Here is a 19,729-nt window from a genome sequence, read left to right on the forward strand (position 1 = left end):
AGATCCTTTATACAGCTATGGATATATGCCTTTTTAGCTTAGGGAAATTAGCTTTAAATCTCCCTTTGCTAATTGTTTCTCCTTCTCTACTCCATTTTAGGCTTATGTTATTTCTAGTGTAGAGCAAAGCTGTTAGACTTATCATTTTTGCTCATCTTCCTCATTTCTTTGACTTTTCCTCTGAATTCAAGGGGACCTTTTTTTTTTTTTTTTTGACCGCACCGTGTGGCACGCAGGATCTTAGTTCCTCGACCAGGGATCAAACTCATGCCCCCTGCATTGGGAATGCAGAGTCCTAACCACTGACTGGACTGCCAGGGAAATCTCTAGAGGACTATCTTGAGCTAATCCACCCAATCCCTGTATTTGCTTTAGCTTTCAAGTACCAAATCTGCTCTTCATTGCCATTAGTGTGTTGTTTATTCTAATTCAGCAATTGTTTATTTTGTTGTATTTATTTATTTATTTATTGTAATGATTTATGTAATAGCAATTTTTCCCCGTATTTTTTTCCAAAAGATGAAAAATGCTATCAAATATCCTTAATATAGTTAAGAGATCTGTTAAATGAATATTTGTTCTCATTCTTCAAAAGGATCCCTTTTTTGATTTTTGAATCTTTACGTATAGGGTGACCATCTTTCGTCAGCTTGTTTTTGCAATATTGGGATATAAAACTTTGTTCTGTTCTACTGTTTAGGCCTCTATCCATATAATATAGTCCTCCTAAAGGAGAAAGAGGGAGACACCTTCTACAGTTTCATTTGTTCGTGGGCCAGGGGAGGTGTGCTCATCAGGTCATAAACTAGAGAAATGCAGGTCCTTCTAAGGCAGGGGAACTTAACTCCTTAACTCGTTGTTGCCCAGTACCCTGGTGCCTAGTAGGCAGCAACCGGACTTTCTCCCTGCTGGCTGCTCTCTAGCCTGACACCATCTCTAGCCCCCCTCTGCTGTGGATTTTTGAAGACCTGTGTAAAATGAGAGCTGTAGTTCCAACGGGATGGAAAAGAGTTTCCCAGAAGAGTTGACCTTATTAAGCAAAGTCTCTCTGTTGTTGAGCCTGTTTTTTTTTTTTCCTTTGTGGTTATTTTTCCAGCCCTAAATTAAGGGGCTGCCCCTTTTCATGATGCTTCAATAGCTCTGGTCGCTGCCCTCGCTCTGCCCCTCACCAGTTGTACTGCACAAGTCTTCCATTGCTATAAACATGTGCTTTACTCCTAGGGCAGTAGAGGAACTCTCAAAGCCCTCCATTTGCCCCTGTCTATTGGCCCCTCGCTGCCTGCTGCCCCAGCCCTTCCTGCTGCCTCCTCTGCTCTTCCTAGTCTGACCTGGGGGGTTCTCCTGAACTGTCTTGTGAAAACCTGGTCATTTCCATTCCAGTGTGAACCCACTTTTGTCTGTGTTAAATTTTTACCTGTTTATTAGTGATCAGAATGGTCCCCAATCTAATCCTATCTGTAATTTAGTGTTTAGAAAGTTCCCAGAACATCTGAATTGTCTATGAAAACTTGAAAATAACAACAGCTTTATAGTGCTTCCCTTTTCAGTGTTTAGTTCCTTAAAAACAATAATCATGTGCCATGCTTTTGCTAAGTAAAAAAAGTGTGGATATCCTAGAAAATATGTTGCTAAAATGTTGCTAAATATTTATGTAGAATAAATGTTAATATTTAGATTGAATTCCTTGACTCCTTGATCATTAAACTTGAGAGAACAGCCTCATTACTGATTGAAATTAAGAGAATTCTCTCTCTCTCTATATATATATAATATACACATATGCACATATATATACTTATATATAATATATACAAATATATGTAATTATGTTGTGTATGAAATATTGCTACTTGAATTATAGCTCTTCACTTTCACTTTTAATTCTTCTCTCTAGCTGGATGTCTTCTCTTTAGCCAGCCAAATCCACTCTCCCACTTGTCTCCTCTGATCTTTGCCCTGAAGCTATACAAATTATGTCCACAGACTTCTATTTTTTCTGCTTTCCTTTTGGGTTCTTCCAATGGGAAACCCAAGCAAGAGACTGGAGGAAGAGAGAAGTGTGAGGTCTGAATATTTATTTCTCTAGCTCATGAGATCACCTAGGGCCCTGAGAGTTGCTCACTGATCTCAGTTATCTCCTTTACACTCTCTTTCTGGGTTCCCAGACCGTTCCCTCCCCAGATCCATTTGAGATTAGGGTAGACACAGCTTATCTGATAGTGATCCTACATTCCTACACTATTCCCTTAGTTTCCCTACACACTGCTCACACTTTATAAGAAGTCCCTTTGTGGGCTTCCCTGGTGGCGCAGTGGTTGCGAGTCCGCCTGCCGATGCAGGGGACACGGGTTCGTGCCCCGGTCAGGGAGGATCCCACATGCCACGGAGCGGCTGGGTCCGTGAGCCATGGCCGCTGGGCCTGCGCGTCTGGAGCCTGTTCTCCGCAACGGGAGAGGCCACAACAGTGAGAGGCCCGCATACCGCAAAAAAAAAAAAAAAAAAAAAAAAGAAGTCCCTTTGTAAATAAAGTCTCCTTGAATTATCCTATTTTGAACCTATTTCCTGTTAAGATTGACTCATATACCATTGCTCATCATTGTACGTCCCTGACATGCATGTGGTCAAGGTTATTCCTTTGGTTTATTAGGGAAAGGAATTGTTATAGTTTACTTGACCATTTTTATTGTTCTTACAGAGTTTCGTCATTGCCCCACAGGGAGTTTTTCTACCATAGAATAAAATGTAGTTCCACTGTTCACCCTGTTTTCCAGTATGGAATGAAGTTTTTTGTTTGTTTATAGTTTGTTTTTTCATTGAAATTTTGAGAAGAATGGAAGATGAAAGTAGAAGATAAAATGTGAAGATTCAAATCCCTATATTAAAGCATAGCATCTTTATCCTACATGTAAAGATTTTCATGAAAGGGAATTCTATGTTTCCTCTCATCCATATACTGATTATTCTCCTGTAACTACATTTTTTTCTAAAATAAATTTTTTGAGTTCAAAGTTAAGCCTAGCTTTTGTTTGTCTGTTGATTTTAACTGTAATATAATGTAGTTGAAACTTTAAAAAAATTTAATGTGAAAATAAGTAAAAATAAAATGTTCTCTTTAAAATATTAATTTCAGTAACAAAATTATATTTAAATTTAACAATAAAGCATTTGTATAGGGATGTTTTCTCTTCATACAACTTATGACACTATGAAAAACAATTAAAATCAATAAAAGATAAAATTCTACTTCCGTATTGTGTTACCTCTGTATTACTCTATTAGCAGTGGACAAAAATGCTGATCATCAAACAAATAGTCCTGGATCTTTTAAGGACTAGGCCTGTGGATATCTACAATCTTAGATGTTGGTTCTGATTGATGTTTCTTTCTGATCTCATCTACTTCACCATCACCAAGTAAAAATGAAGCCAGCACTGGAATTTGTGAAAAATAGTTCTTAGCCAGGAAATGTTTGTGTTTGATCTTGTGAATAAACAAGGGTTCATATCCCTGAAAAGAAAAGAAAATCAAATTCTATTAAATGTCACAAATATATCTTGCCAAGTAAAAACACTTTTATGCCTCAGTGCCTTTACTCCTCAGTTCTTTCAGCCCAGAAAACATTTATTCTCACTTTGTCCATCATCTTTCGGGGCTCAGCTTTTATGACACTTTAACCTGGAAGCCTTTCTTGATTCTCCCTCTGACCTCTCTAAGTCTAAACTAACCCCTCCTTCTTCCATACTTGCAAGCACTTTCATGTATTTTAATTGTAATATTTAGTTCATTCTGCCTTGAATTTCACTATGTACTTGCGAGTCTCTTCCATGATAATAAGGAAGACTCCTTAAAGATTCAAACTGGGTCTTTTTTTAAAAATATTTATTTATTTATTTTGGCTGCGCTGGGTCTTAGTTGCAGCATGAGGGATCTTTTTTTAGTTGTGGCATGTGGGCTTCTTAGTTGCAGCACTAGTTCCCTGACCAGGGATTGAACCCGGGCCCCCTCCATTGGGAGTGTGGAGTCTGACCCACTGGACCACTAGGGAAGTCCCTCAAACTGGGTCTTTTTCATACATGTGTGTCTTGGCACCATAAGGTAAAGAGTCAATCCATATTTTTGTGTGAATGCTCTTGTCACCTTAGTTCTCTTTAAATCTATTTCAATACTGATACAATTACCCACTTGAATTTTTTTTCTAAAATTAGTCCTTCCCTCTATATCTCCAGAGTTCAAAATAAAGATCACAATGGTGCTGTGACAATGTAAGCTTCTCTTTAGTCACGCTTTTTACTACTTTAGATAAGAGTCCCTGCACTCTTTCTCTTCTGTTTCTCTTCTCTGTCTTCTAAATAGAAAATAACTTTCCTGCCTTTATCAAATCTTTTGCCTTTCCATTTTTATTTGTTCATAATTAATTTTTAGGCTTCTTGCCTCTCCACAGCTATAGCAACACTCTAAACTTTCTCTGTTATGTAGCTTTGCCACATTATAAGGCAATCTGTTTTCTAATGAGAGGGGCACACTGCTAGTTGCCAACCCAATATTCATTCTCCCTTGCATTCATATTTAGAGGCCTGACTCTATATAGGGGCCTTATTTTGTATTTTGTGATGTGTTCAGCTTCCTTAGGCTTTATTATAGCTAGGGGTGGCCATATGACAAGTTTCTGACATATATATGTGTGTGTGTGTGTGTGTGTATATATATATATATATGTGTGTGTGTGTATGTGTATATATATACACACATATATATGGCAGAAATATATATATATTTATATATATACACATGTATATATGTACATTTTTTAAAAAGAAGTCATTGGATAAAGCTTACAGGGAAGCTTTTTAGGAGTGGGAAGACTCACCTGTCAAGTATCTTTAGGCTTTTGCCATACCTAGGAGGTGGATATAATGCAGAAGATGAAGTAGCTATCTGTCTCTAAGAGTACATAATCAGTAGGATTAAAGCCAAAGGTTAAATATGGCTGAGGAAGAAGTTAGAAGGCCTGGGTTTCTGAGAGCATTGTGGAGCTACCATACAAGTCCCCAGATGCCAAACTCTGGATTCCTATTATATAAGACAACTAACCCCATATTTGATTAAGTCATTATACTGCTTAGTCTGTTATTTGCAGCTAAACTCAAATGCAATTGAAACAATGAAGTATTGTATCCATTACATTTCCTTGCTTTTCCCCAAGCACTTATCACAATATCCGGCAGATTGAAAAGCAAATTCTGCTTGAATTAATAAATACCGTCTATTCTCTTTATCAATCTTTTTTGCTTTTTTTTTTTTTTTTTTTTTTGGCTGCGTTGGGTCTTTGCTGCTGCGTGCGGGCTTTCTCTAGTTGTGGCGAGCGGGGGCTGCTCTTCGTTGCGGTGCATGGGCTTCTCATTGCAGTGGCTTTTCTTGTTGTGGAGCATGGGTTCTAGGAGCACAGGCTTCAGTAGTTGTGGCACATGGGCTCAGTAGTTGCGGCTCGCGGGCTCTAGAGCACAGGCTCAGTAGTTGTGGCACACAGGCTTAGTTGCTCTGCGGCATGTGGGATCTTCCCAGACCAGGGCTCGAACCTGTGTCCCCTGCATTGGCAGGCAGATTCTTAACCACTGAGCCACCAGGGAAGCCCCTCTTCATTAATCTTAATTGAATCTTCTTTTCAACCAAATCACAAATACTACCTGTGCCTCCTCCTAAAGTTTGTTTTCTGAAAGGTTAGATATCTCTTTTTTTTTTTTTTTTTTTTTGCGGTAGGCGGGCCTCTCACTGTTGTGGCCTCTCCCCTTGCAGAGCACAGGCTCCGGACGCACAGGCTCAGCGGCCATGGCTCACGGGCCCAGCCGCTCTGCGGCATGTGGGATCTTCCCAGACCGGGGCACGAACCCGTGTCCCCTGCATCGGCAGGCGGACTCTCAACCACTGCGCCACCAGGGAAGCCCTAGATATCTCTTTACTAAGATATCTTCTTACTAAAGATCCTTCCATAGTTTTAAGTCAAGATAAAGAAAGCCCTGGAGAAAAGGAGCCAAAGGATGTGGCATTCTTAAAGAAAGCATTATGTAGAAATATTCTGGGCTTATTTTAAAGTTTCCTGGCTATGGTATACATGTATACATACACAATGGAATATTATTCAGCCGTAAAAAAAGAATGAAATTCCACCATTAGCAACAACACAGATGACCTAGAGAGTATTATACTTAGAGAAATAAGTCAGAGAGAGAAAGACAAATACTCTATATTATCACTTACATGTACAGTCTAAAAAATGAAACAAATGTATATAACAAAATAGAAACAGAGTCACAGATAAAGAGAAAAAACTAGTGGCTGCCAGTGGGGAAAAGGAAGGTGGTGGGGTAAGATAGGAGTATGGATTAAGAGGCACAAACTACTATGTATAAATAAATAAGCAACAAGAATATATTGTACAGCATAGGCAAATATGGCCATTGTTTTATAATAACTTTAAATAGAGTATAATCTATACAAATATTGAATCGCTGTGCTGTACACCTGAAACTAATATAATATTATAAATCAGCAATACTTCAATTTTTTTTAAAAAAGTTTCCTCTCTACAGACAAATTCACCAGGTCATTTAACCTTATTCCAACACTTCTTAGCCCATATTTCATTCAAGAAATGCTAACACATTTCTGTTATACAACATTAAACAAAACATGTAGAGAACTTTATAGGTTTTCAAAGTGCATAAAGGCAAAAAGTAATCATTAAAGATGAGAATAGCACGTTATGGTATATATAATAAAAGGAACAATAAGTAACTCTTAAAGAATAATATAATATGGAAAAATAGCCAATATCCATTATCCCCATTTTATAGATGACAAAACTGGGGCATTGAGACATTAACAAACTTGCCCAACTTCTCCCAGCTCATAAGTGATAGAGCCAGAATTCAAAGCTCTAATCTACTCTAATCCTTTATACCAATTTCATGTTTTTTCGCTAACCTTTATAAAATTTTGCGAAGCAAAGAAGGCAGGTCTTAATGTCCTGCAGATTGTTAGTGACAGAAACGGGGAAATACTGGGTCAGTTGTCTTGACTTTAAATCCACTATTGTCCTACTCTGGCCATTGCACACACCAGGAGAAACTGATCTGCCTCATACACAGTTCAAAGAACAGAAGTCTTTTTCCATGCTTTTCCTACAATTTGTATCATGATTGCAGGAGTCAAGATTATTTTAAGTACTGAATATTTTTTTACTCAATGAGATAGCAAATACCTCTGTGCATTTAGGAAATTGTGGAAATTACCACAAGACATAAACTATTCTTTAACTAGGCTGAATATTAATACTTAAAAGATTACACCAGCCCAAAACCATAAAAAGGCAAAATTTTTAGTTTGTCTGAAATGACAATTATATTGGAAGTCATTTCTTTATTTACACTAGGGTTGCTTGGCGTAAATGGAGCTCTATTTACAGAAATTCAAGAAGATCCTGAAATTGGAAATACATGTGAATAGAACATTTAATTTGATACTGCAGTAATTTGATTAAATACACAAAGGGAGTTGTGTGCATTATTAATTGAAGAAGCAGTGGAATATCAGCTTTGGGAATGAACTTCAATCCCACTATGGGTCCTATATGAAACGCTATTGCTAGTATTGGCTAGGCTTTCAGTGATTAAGTATTTATGAGGCAGCTTAGTTTACTAAATATAATATTTAACATAGCTTCAGTTTCTTGTTACCCTTTCCTTCAGTCCCTAGAGTAAAATTTTTCTTAGCCTGACTTCTAATGGAAAATTATTCCAAAAAGTTAAAAATTTAACTAGTTTCTCCTCTTTACTCCTTCCCCCTCCCTAATAAAAACACAGGCAGGAAATAGCACGATTCAAAATGACTATTATATTTGAAGTCATTTCTTTATTTTCCCTTAGCTGACATCTTGCGTGGAATTAAAGTACAGCAATTTAATCATTAGAAGGCAGAGAATCAATATCAGCTGTTGGGACCATAGGCTTGCTTAGTATAAATGGAGCTTTCGGGGAACTCATCAGGGACCCCTCAATTCTGTTCATCAAAATGTTTTACAGATTGCATCTTATAAATTACTGGAATTAAATGGTGTTTAATTTTTACAGTGCTTTCCCCACTCCTAGTTAGTTGGAAGCAAATGAAAAATGAAGCCTCAGAACTATACCCCATCAGTATGATTGTCATTTAGGGCACAAAATTATGAACAGAATTTATTTGAGAATCTACTGTGCTTTTAGGCAGACTTGTGATGATTAATCAAAGGACAGACTCTAGGTTTCAAAATACCTATCTGGTGATAATATTCATTTATTCATTCAACAAATACTTATTAATTCCCTCGTCTGTGACACTGTTGTAGGTATTAGAGATATAGACACAAATAAACTAATCAATATCCCTGTTCTTATGGAATTTACTGTGGAACTAATGTGCTTGAACTTGCTATTATTAGGAGGGTCTGGTTTCATGTTAGGTACTTGAAAGACTTTCAGATGTCTTATCTTTACCTTTTAAGTGTCTTAGCTTCCTTTCAATTTTAATCTCTGCCATACATACCATCCATGTATTTTGTTACTGTTATCCATGGGTTCTCTGTTTCTTAATCCAATGGAAGTATTTAACTTATGCATGGAATGTAGTAAAAGGCAGTCAAGTTACCTCTAATAATTCCAATGACCAAATTAAGGTCCCAAATCAAGTTTGACCTCCTTACCTCTTCAACACTCTTTAGCTTGAGATGAGTAGTGCCTTCATCTTTGGTAAGAAGAATGCAGTTCCAGGGCGACCACTCCAAGGACTTATCCCACCTGACCATGACCAGATCATTGAGATCGTTCCAGGCACTGAGCACTGACTGGGATGCCCAGATGTTCTCAGTCAGGTACTGAATATCTTGTAGCTGCATGTCAAAACATTTGTGAAAATCAATGTTTTCTTCTAAACATAAAATTTAAAATGATTCTATTACTTGAGAAAACAAATTATACTGAGTATATTTTTTAAAGGAAAACATTATTCATGAGGTTTTCTGCACACATAGCTTTTTATTTTTCATCAAATCTCTGCTCATTCTGCCCAAACCATAATATGTTACCAATCTCACAGTCATGACTGCATCTTTAACCCAGAGTAAGCTGTGTATATTTCTTCCAATATGCTAATTTTACCTTAGATTTATATGGTATTAAGTACTTTTCAAAATTCATTAGTAACTATCATCTTATCCTCAGGGTTACTGCAGATCATTTTATTCCCATTTTACAAATGAGGAAATTAAGATTCAATAAAGAATAAGCAATTTGCTTAGCATTATTAAAAACTTCATTGCTTTAATGAAAAAAGAGGGAAAAGGGAAGAAACGAAATAACTGTTTTAAAACTTGAAAAAAAAATTTTAAACCATATTAGCTAAAGTTCTTGAAATGACTTTCTGTCACAAGGTCTGCATATATAAACTCAGAATTGCCAGAGAGGCAAGCTTCACAAAGAATAAACATAGGAAGAAGAAACATTATTTTAATAGGTTCGGATGGGAAGGCAGAAATCTTTTCTGTAAAAACAATGGACAAATCTCATCCATGATTGGCAACATTTACTGATCATACCTGCATCAGGAAAGCAATTTTAGAATCATCTTCATAATCAGCTTCTGAATAGTAAAGTCGTTGAAGTAAACATTTGTACTTCAAACATGATTCTCGTTTTTGAGTCTCATTGTCAAGGTTAATGCAGTGACGACAGCGGTAAATGTGGTGTGAGGTGGATGATACAGCAAACTCTGTAGAAGGCAAATAGAGCTGGCAACTGAGGCAAAAGTAAATCTTCTTATAAAACTTCAGTGGGTCTTGAGGGACCTAAATGAAAGAAAGAAAGAAAGAAAGAAAGAAAGAAAGAAAGAAAGAAAGAAAGAAAGAAAGAAAGGAAGGAAGAAAGAAAGGAAGAAAGAGAGAGGAAGAGAGAGAGAAAGAAAGGAAAGAGAGAAAAAAGAAAGAAAGAAAGAAAAGTCATATTTTTTCCTTAACTTCCTACTCTATGCAAAATTTAAATTTCAAGTAGTATTCATTTACCCTGACAAAATATTAACCATCTCTATTATTCATAAACTTTTAGATATACATGGTAAAATCACCTAGAAAATTAACTGACTGAAAAAAATGAGTTGGTAGAGGCTTTGAGTTGCAATAGTAAGAAAACTTTCCAAGAAGAAAAGAAAAGAAAGTGCTTTGGCACTTATTTTTAAGAATTTAGATTTTTGGTGCTATGCTGTGTTAATTATTTTTACAGGCAATAGCTAGATTCACACAGAAATAAAAGCCCACTAAACCAAGTGTTCTCATTTCATTTATCTTAACACTAAATTTAGATTGGCTCAATTATCAATATTCAAAATTTGAAATTCTGCATTATATGGTAGTTCTATTTTTAATTTTTTGAGGACCCTCCATAATGTTACATTTCCACTAACAGCGTGCAAGGATTCCCTTTTTTCCACATCCTTGCCAACACTTGTTACCCTCTTTTTGAGTAGACATTTTAACTTTGGTGAGATGATATTTCACTGAGCTTTTGATTTGCATTTCTTTGATTACTGATAATGAGCACTTTTTCATGTACATGTTGGCCATTTGTATGTCTTCTTTGGGAAAATGTTTACTCAGGTCCTTTGACCATTTTTAAATTGGATTAAAATTATTTTGTTATTGAGTCGTACATGTTGTTTTGACACTAACTCATGGGATAAATGGTTTGCAAATATTTTCTCCCATTCCATAGGTTGCTTTCATTTTGTTGAATTCTTTCCTTTGTTGTGCAAAAACTTTTTAGGTTGATACAATCCCATTTGTCTATTTTTACCGTTGTTGCCTTTGCCTTTGGTGTCATGAGCAAAAAATTGTTGCCAAAGCCAATGTCAAGAAACTTTTCCCCTATGTTTTCTTCTAGTAGATTTACAGTTTCAGGTCTTACATTTAAATAATTAATCCATTTTGAGTCGATTTTTGTATGTGGTGTGAGATAAGGGCCCAATTTCATTTTTTTTTGCATGTGGCTGTCCAGTTTTCCCAACACCATTTATTGAAGAGACTGTCCTTTCCCCGTTGTGTATTCTTGGCTCCTTTGTTGTAAATTAATTGACCATATAAGTATGGGTCAATTTCTGGGCTCTCGATTCTGTTTCATTGATCTATGTGTCTGTTTTTATGCCAATAATATACTGTTTTGATTACTATAGCATTGTAATATAGTTTGAAATCAGGAAGTGTGATGCCTCCAGCTTTGCTCTTCTTTCTCAAGATTGTTTTGGTTACTCTGGGTCTTTTGTGTTTCCATACAAATTTTAGGATTTTTTTTTTCTATCTCTGTGAAAAATACCAATGGAATTTTGATAGGGATTGCACTGAAGCTGTAGATCACTTTGGGTAGTATGGACATTTTAACAATATTAATTCTTCCAAAAATTTCTTAAATACAAAACAAACAATAAAAGCATGATTCATTTTAAAAATGAACAAATTGAACATCATCAAAACAAAAACTTCTGCTCTGTTAGAGATACAGTTAAGAGAATAAAAAGACAAGCCACAGACTGAGAAATATTTGCAAATCATGTGTCTTACAAAAGACTTATATGCAAAATATATTTAAAATTTCAATAACGAGAAAATAAGCAGTTCAACTGAAAAAATGGGAGTGACAAAAGATATGTGGAGACACTTCACCAAAAAGATATATGGATGGCAAACATGCATGAAAAGATGCTTAATATTATTACTCATTGGGAAAATGCAGATTAAAATACTACACACCTATTAGAATTCCAAAAATGAAATAAAAACTGACAATACCAAGTGCTGACAAGGATGCAAAGCAACTGGAACTCTCATACATTGCAGATGGAGTGCAAAGTGGTATAATCAGTTTGGAAAAATGTTTGGCAGTCTTTATAAAGGTAAATATGCATTTACCATATGACCCAACAATCCCACTTCCTAGGTATTTAACCCCAAACAAGCAACTTACACAAAAACTCACAATTGGGTGTTTGTAGTGACTTTATTCACAAAAGCCCAAAACTCTAAACAATTTAATGTCCTACAATTGTAAACAGATAAACTCTGGTACACCTAGACCATAAAAATATTATTCACTTATAACAAAAAACTAATGATACACTGAAAAAAATATGGGTGAATATCAAATACAATATGCTAAATGAAGGAAGCCAGTCTCGAAAGACTACAGGCATACCTTGGAGATATTGCAGGTTCAGTTTCAGACCACTGAAATAAAACGAATAATAGCAATAAAGCAAGTCACACTAATTTTTTTGTTTCCCAGTGCATATAAAGTTATGTTTACACTATACTGTAGTCTGTTAAATGTGCAATAGCATTAAGTCTAAAAAAACAATGTACATAATTAAAAATACTTTATTACTTAAAGATGCTATCATCCGAGTCCTCTTTTTTCTGGTGAAGGGTCTTGCCCTCCTTAAGGGCTACTGATTGGTCAGGGTGATGATTGCTGAAGTTTGGGGTAGCTGTGGCAGCTTCTTAAAATAAGACAACAATCAAGTTTGCTGCACTGATTGACTCTTCCTTTCATTATGCTAATGGTTTCTCAGTAGCATGCAATACTGTTTGACAGCATTTTACCCACAGTAGAACTTCTTTCAAAATTGGATGACTCCTCTCAAACCTTGCCACTGCTTCATCAACTAAGTTTATGTAATATTCTAAATCATTTGTTGTGATTCCAACAATCTTCACGGCATCTTCACCAAAAGTAGATTCCATTCCAATAAACCACTTTCTTTGCTCAGCCATAAGGAACAACTCCTCATTTATTAAAGTTTTAGCATGAGTTGGAGCAATTCAATTACATCTTCAGGCTCCACTTCTAATTCTAGTTCTCTTGCTATTCTCACCACATCTGCAGTTACTTCCTCCACTAAAGTCTTGAATCCATCAAAGTCATCCATGAGGGATGGAATAAACTTCTTCCAAACTCCTGTTAATGTTGATATTTTGACCTCTTCCCATGGGTCACAAATGCTCTTAATGGCATCTAGAATGATGAATCTTTTCCAGAAGGTTTTCAATTTACTTTGCCCACATCCATCAGAGGAGTCATTATCTATGGCAGCTATAGCCTTATGAAATGTATTTATTTATTTTTAAAAATTATTGAAATATAGTTGATGTACAATATTATATTAGTTTCAGATGTTCTACATAATGATTTAACATTTGCATACAATATGAAATGATCATCTGGATAAGCCTAGTAACCACCTGTCCCAGTACAAAGTTATTACAATATTATTGACCATATTCCTTATGCTGTATATTACCTCCCTGTGACTTATTTACTACATAACTAGAGGTTTGTACCTCCTAATCCCCTTCAACTATTTCGCCTCCCCCCTGACGCTCTTACTTCTGGCAATCACCTGTTTGTTCTCTGTATCTACGAGTCTCTTTTCGTTTTGCTTTGTTTTTTTATTTTTTAGATTCTACTTATAAGTGAGGTTGTGCAGTATTTTTCTTTCTCTGTCTGACTTATTTCACTTAACATAATACCCTCTAGATCCATCCATGTTGTAGCAAATGGTACGATCTCATCTTTATGGCTAATACTCTATTGTGTGTGTGTTGGTGTATATATATATATATATATATATACACACACACATACTACATCTTCTTTACCCATTTGTCTATCAATAGATAATTAGCTTGCTTCCATATCTTGGCTATTATAAACAGTGCTGCAATGAACACTGGAATACATATATCTTTTCAAATTAGTCTTTTTGTTTTCTTTGGGTAAATACACAGAAGTGAAATTGCTGGGTTACATGGCAGTTCTATTTTTAATTTTTTGAGGAACCTCCACATTGTTTTCCATAGCGGCTGTACCAATATAAATTCTACCAACAGTGCACAAGGGTTTCCTGTTCTCCGTATCCTCACCAACCCTTGTTATTTGTTGTCTTTTTGATGATGGCTCTTCCACAGGTGTGAGGTGATATCTCATGGGGATTTTGATTTGCATTTCCCCAATGATTAGTGATGTTGAGCACATTTTCACGCGTCTGTTGGCCATCTGTATGTCTTCCTTGGAAAAACGTCTATTCAGGTCCTATGCCCATTTTTAATCCTGTTGTTTGTTTTTGATGTTGGGTTGTATGCATTCTTTGTATATTTTGGATATTAACCTCTAATTAGACATTTCATTTGGAAATATCTTCTCCCATTCAGTATGCTGCCTTTTCATTTTATTGATAGTTTCATTCACTGTGCAAAAGATTTTTAGTTTGATGTACTCCCATTCACTTATTTTTAGCTTTGTTTCCCTTGCCTGAGGACACGTATCCAAAAAATACTTCTAAGACCGATGTCAAAGAGCATACTGCCTAGGCTTTCTTCTAAGAGTTTTAAGGTTTCAGGTTTTACATTTAAGTCTTTATTCCATTAAGTTGATTTTTGTATTTGGTGTGATAAAGTAGTCCAGTTTGATTCTTTGGCATGTGGCTGTCCAGTTTTCCCAACACCATTTATTGAAGAGACTGTCTTTTCCCCCAGTATGTATTCTTGCCTTCTTTGTCATAGATTAATTGTCCATATAAATGTGGGTTTGTTTCTGGGTTCTCTGTTCTGTTCCACTCATCTATGGATCTGTTTTTGTGCCAGTACCATACTGTTTTGATTACTGTAGCTTTGTAGTAGTCTGAAGTCAAGGAGCATGATACCTCCAGCTTTGTTCTTCTTTCTCAAGATTGTTTTGACTATTCAAAGTCTTTTGTGTTTCCATAGACATTTTAGAACTATTTGTTCTAAAATGGAAAATGCCCTTGGAATTTTGAAAGGGGTTGCATTAAATCTGTAGATTGCCTTGGATATTATGTGATTTTAACAATATTAATTCTTCCATTTGTTTATGTCATCTTCAGTTTCTCTCATCAATGTCATAGTTTTCTGAGTACAAGTTTTACCTCATTGGTTAGATTTATTTCCTAGGTATTGTATTCTCTTTGATGTAATTATAAATGGGATTGTTTTCTTAATTTCTCTTTCTGAGAGTTTGTTATTAGTGTATAGATATACAACAGATTTCTGTATATTAATTTTGTATCCTGCAACTTTACTGAATTCATTGATGAATTCTAATAGTTTTTTGGTGTTATCTTTAGGATTTTCTCTACATAGTATCATGTCATCTGCAAATAGTGATAGTTTTACTTCCTTCTTTTCAATTTGAATTCCCTTCATTTTTTTTTCTTGTATGATTACTGTGGTTAGGATTGCCAATACTATGTTGAATAAAAGTGGCAAGAGTGGGCATCCTTGTCTTGTTCCTGATCTTAGAGGAAATGCTTTCAGCTTTCCACTATTGAATATGATGTTGGTTGTAGGTTTGTCATATATGGCCCTTACTACGTTGAGGTATGTTCCCTCTATACACTTTGTTGAGAGTTTTTATCACAAATGAATGTTGAAGTTTGTCAAAGCTTTTTCTGCATCTATTGAATTGATCTTATAATTTTCATTCTTCAATTTGTTAATGTGGTGTATCACACTGATTTGCAGCATTGAACCATTCTTGCATCCCAGAGATAAATCCCACTTGAGCATGGTGTATGATCCTTCCAGTGTGTTACTGAATTTGGTTTGCTAACATTTTGTTGAGGATTTTTGCATCTATGTTCATCAGTGATATTGGCGTGTAATTTTCTGTGATTTTCTGTCTTTGTCTGGTTTCAGTATCAGGGTGATGCTGGCCTCATAGAATGAGTTTGGAAGTATTCCTTCCTCTTCAGTTTTTTGGAGTAGTTTGAGAAGGACAGACAGATGTTAACTCTTCTTTAAATGCTTCGTAGAATTTCCTGTGAAGCAGTCTAGTCCTGAACTTCTATTTGTTGGGAGTTTTTGATTACTGATTCAATTTCATTACTGGTAATTGGTCTGTTCATATTTTCTATTTCTTCCAGATTCAGTCTTGGGAGATTGTATGTTTCTAACTTTATCCAGTTCTTCTAGGTTGTCCACTTTATTGGTGTGTAACTGTTCCTAAGAATCTCTTATGATCCTTTAATTTCTGTGGTGTTGGTTGTAACTTCTCTTTCGTTTCTGATTTTATTGATTTGGCCCCTCGTTTTTTCTTGATGAGTCTGGCAAAAAGTTTATCAATTTTATCTTTATCTTTTATCTTTATATTTTTTATATTATATTTATTTATATTTTATATTTATATATTTATATATTATATTTATATATTTATCTTTATATTATATCTTTTACCTATATATTTTATATTTTATCTTTATCTTTATCAAGTTTATCTTTTCAAAGAACCAGCTCTTAGTTTCATTGATATTAGTCTCTATTTATTTCTGCTCTGATCTGTATTATTTCTTTCCTTCTACTAACTTTAGGTTTTGTTTCTTCTTCTTTTTCTAGTTCCTCTAGGTGTAATGTTAGGTTGTTTATTTTGAGATTTTTCTTATTTCCTGATGTAGGCTTGTATCACTATCAGCTTCCCTCTTAGAACTGCTTCTGCTGAATCCCGTTGATTTTGGATCATTGTCTTTCCATTTTTATTGTCTGCACATATTTTTTTATTTCCTCTTTGATTTATTCAGTGACCCATGTTTAGCAGCATATTATTTAACCTCCAAGTGTTTGTACTTTTTGTAGTTTTTTTTTTTTTCTTGCAGTTGATTTCTAGTCTCAGCATTGTGGTTGGAAAAGATGCTTGATATGATTTCAATATTCTTAAATTTATTGAGACTTGGTATTAACCTTCATAAAAATAAAGAGAGTTAGGGTGTTGCTCTGGAAGAGGCTTTGGCTTATGGAAATGTTATGGCTGGTTTGACCTTCTATCTAGACCACTCAAATTCTCTCCATATCAGCAATAGGACTGTTTCACTTTCTTAGCACTCGTGTGTTCACTGAAGTAGCACTTTTAATTTCCTTCAAGAACTTCTCCTTGCATTTACAAGTTGACTAACTATTTAGTGCAAGAGGCTTAACTTTTGGCCTATCTCAGCTTTCGACAAGCCTTCCTCACTAAGTTTAATCATTTCTAGCTTCCAATTTAAAGGGAGAGGTGTGCAACTCTTCCTTTCACTTGAACTCTTAGAGGCTGTTGTAGGGTTATTAATTGGCCTAATTTCAATAATGTTGTGTCTCAGGGGATAGGGAAACCTGAGGAGAGGGAGAGAGTTGGAAGTACCACCAGTTGGTGGAGCAGTCAGGACACACACACATCAATTAAGTCCACTGTTTTATGTGGGTGAGGTCCATGGTGCCCCAAAACAATACAATAGTAACATCAAAGATCAGTGACCACAGATCACCATAAGAAATATAACAATAATGAAAAAGCCTGAAACATTCCGAGAATTACCAAAATGTGACACAGAGACACAAAGTGAGCAAATACTCTTGGAAAAATTGTGCCAACAGACTTGCTCAATGCAGGGTTGTCACAACCTTCAATTTGTAAAAAAAAGAAAAAGAAAAAAGAAAACAAACACACACACAGTATCTGCAAAGCTCAGTAAAGTGAAGTGCAATAAGACATGGTATACTTGCACATAGCATATCATTCCATTTATATGACACTCTAGGTTAGATATAACTATAGAAATAAAATTCTGATCAGTGTTTGCCAAGGGTTAGGTAGCCAGGGGAAGGGCTAATTACAAAGTAGCAGCATGAGGGAATTTGGGGGAGGTGATAAAACTATTTTTTATCTTGATTGTGCTGTTGGCTGTTGATTATATGACTCTGAATTCGTCAAAACTCACCAAAAAGATTGAATTTTACCAAAGGTAAATTTAAAAAGTGAATAAAATGATACAGTGTTATATGAATGTGTAGAAAATTAAATTCTATTATACTACTGCAAGCATATAAAAACTGAGTAAGTCTATAGAAGACTAAAAGGTAGCTTGGAAAAATGAAACACCGATGTGAATAAGAAATAATTCAATGGTCAACTTTTCTCTTGAACTTTTGTTATATTTTGAAATTATCTTGCAATACAGTTAAGTTTCAAAACTTCATTAAAAAGAAAGAATATAAAAAATAAACAATTTTAATTTTTCTAAAAATTTTGACTAAATATTGAGATTTTGTTTATGTTAAAAAAGCAAAATACATGTTTAGTCAGCTTCTTAAATAGATTATTAGTCTAAACATAATCACTGGAACAAAATGCTGTTTCAAATTCTTTAGTAAACACCCCCCCAAAACTTTACTAAAGGTGTTTTAAATAGTTTTGCAAAGTAAGAAGGCAGTAAGGCACTTATCTTGGCTTTAGAGAGAAAAATCCCCAAAGAAGGCTAAACATGTTAGAGTTGGAAAAGGTAGTTTAATTCAAATACGTGTTACATTTGAAGTTCTCGCAGGATATCTATGTGGATATGTTCAGTAATAATTATAACTGTGACAAGTATTATAAAGGAACACAAACAGGTGCATGTAGAATCTCAGATATGAAGAGTTTAACTCTCTCTGAGGCCTAATGAAGGAGGGTACATGTGAATTGAGTCTTAGAAAATGAAGAGGAGTTGGCTGGGTAAAGTAGGTGACAGCATTCCAAGTGGAAGCAACAGTACATGGAAAAGCATGATGGTGTGAGAGATCATGATGTGTTCCACACACTAATATTCAACTGGATATTTAATCCAGAGAGTAGGAGAGAATTCAAGCTTGGAAATACAAACAGAAAAAGTTAAATGATTCATTTATCAACATAAAAAATATCATTCAAAGGAGATTTCACCAATAAGATGGTCTTCCACATGGACCCCTAGTAAAGTATTAAAGCAAAATCTGCATATACTTCGACTTACTATAGCACGTCTTAGAATTTTGATAAAGGAATACAGGGAAGAAAAGGTAGAGTACCTTAAGGTGTCTTGCAACTTCTGGATTAAACAGAGGTGTTTTGATGTAATGAAAAAAGAGTGTTGCAATCCTTTTTCTGAGTCCTTCAAGGTTCTCATGTTTGACTCCTCTCATCATAAGGTCAACCTCCCTGTCAATCAATTCTAGAATTTCCTGAGTCAGTTTACATTCATGTTCCTGTGTAAATCACAACCATATTCAGTATAGAATTTTAAAAATCACTAATTAGTCTTTTAAATTATCACCCAATCAAACTGAAAACTAGATTCCCAAAGTAACAAAACATTGCTGACGTAAGTATAAATTGGTGCCACTAATTTAGAAAAAATTTTGACATTATCTAGTAGAACTTAAGATATGCATAATCTACAACCCAGCAATTCTACTATTAAGTGCTTTAAAAAATGTGCACGGAGTCATCGTTCACACCAGCTCAAAATTAGAAACAACTAAATATCCATAAATAAATTGATTACCTAAATAATGATGGCTTATTCATACAGTAGAGTATTATCTGATATATGAACATGAATTAACTAGAGCTATATACAGTAAAAGTTTAAATCTTACAAATTAGTGTTGAGCAAATGAAGCAAGGCACAAAATAATACATACAGTCTCATTCCCTTTAAATAAAATCCAAAAATAAACAACACTACACCGTATTATTTAGAGATGTATACAGAGGTGGTAACTATGAAGAAAAATCAAGGAAATGACTACCATGAAAGTCTGTATGGTAATTACTTTTAGAGGACGAGAGGGTGAGTTGCAGATATGAAGAGAAAG

General features: G+C 35.1%; 1 protein-coding gene across 3 annotated transcripts in view; it reads right to left on the reverse strand.

Annotated features, from left to right (window-relative positions):
• Positions 1 to 3,179: 3,179 nt before the first annotated feature.
• Positions 3,180 to 19,729, reverse strand: part of IQUB (IQ motif and ubiquitin domain containing) — a 66,280-nt gene continuing 49,730 nt past the window's right edge. For all 3 annotated transcript variants that reach the window (XM_081243764.1, XM_081243762.1, XM_081243763.1), the window contains 4 exons: positions 18,941 to 19,117; positions 9,626 to 9,874; positions 8,735 to 8,920; positions 3,180 to 3,507 (listed from right to left, as the gene is read on the reverse strand). In XM_081243764.1, coding sequence (XP_081099890.1) covers positions 3,325 to 3,507; positions 8,735 to 8,920; positions 9,626 to 9,874; positions 18,941 to 19,117 — 795 coding nt within the window. In that variant the 3' untranslated portion in view covers positions 3,180 to 3,324. The remainder of the gene's footprint in view (positions 3,508 to 8,734; positions 8,921 to 9,625; positions 9,875 to 18,940; positions 19,118 to 19,729) is intronic.

The sequence above is a fragment of the Mesoplodon bidens genome (genome assembly GCF_964165515.1).
Source record: "Mesoplodon bidens genome assembly, chromosome: 9".
NCBI lineage: Eukaryota > Metazoa > Chordata > Mammalia > Artiodactyla > Ziphiidae > Mesoplodon > Mesoplodon bidens.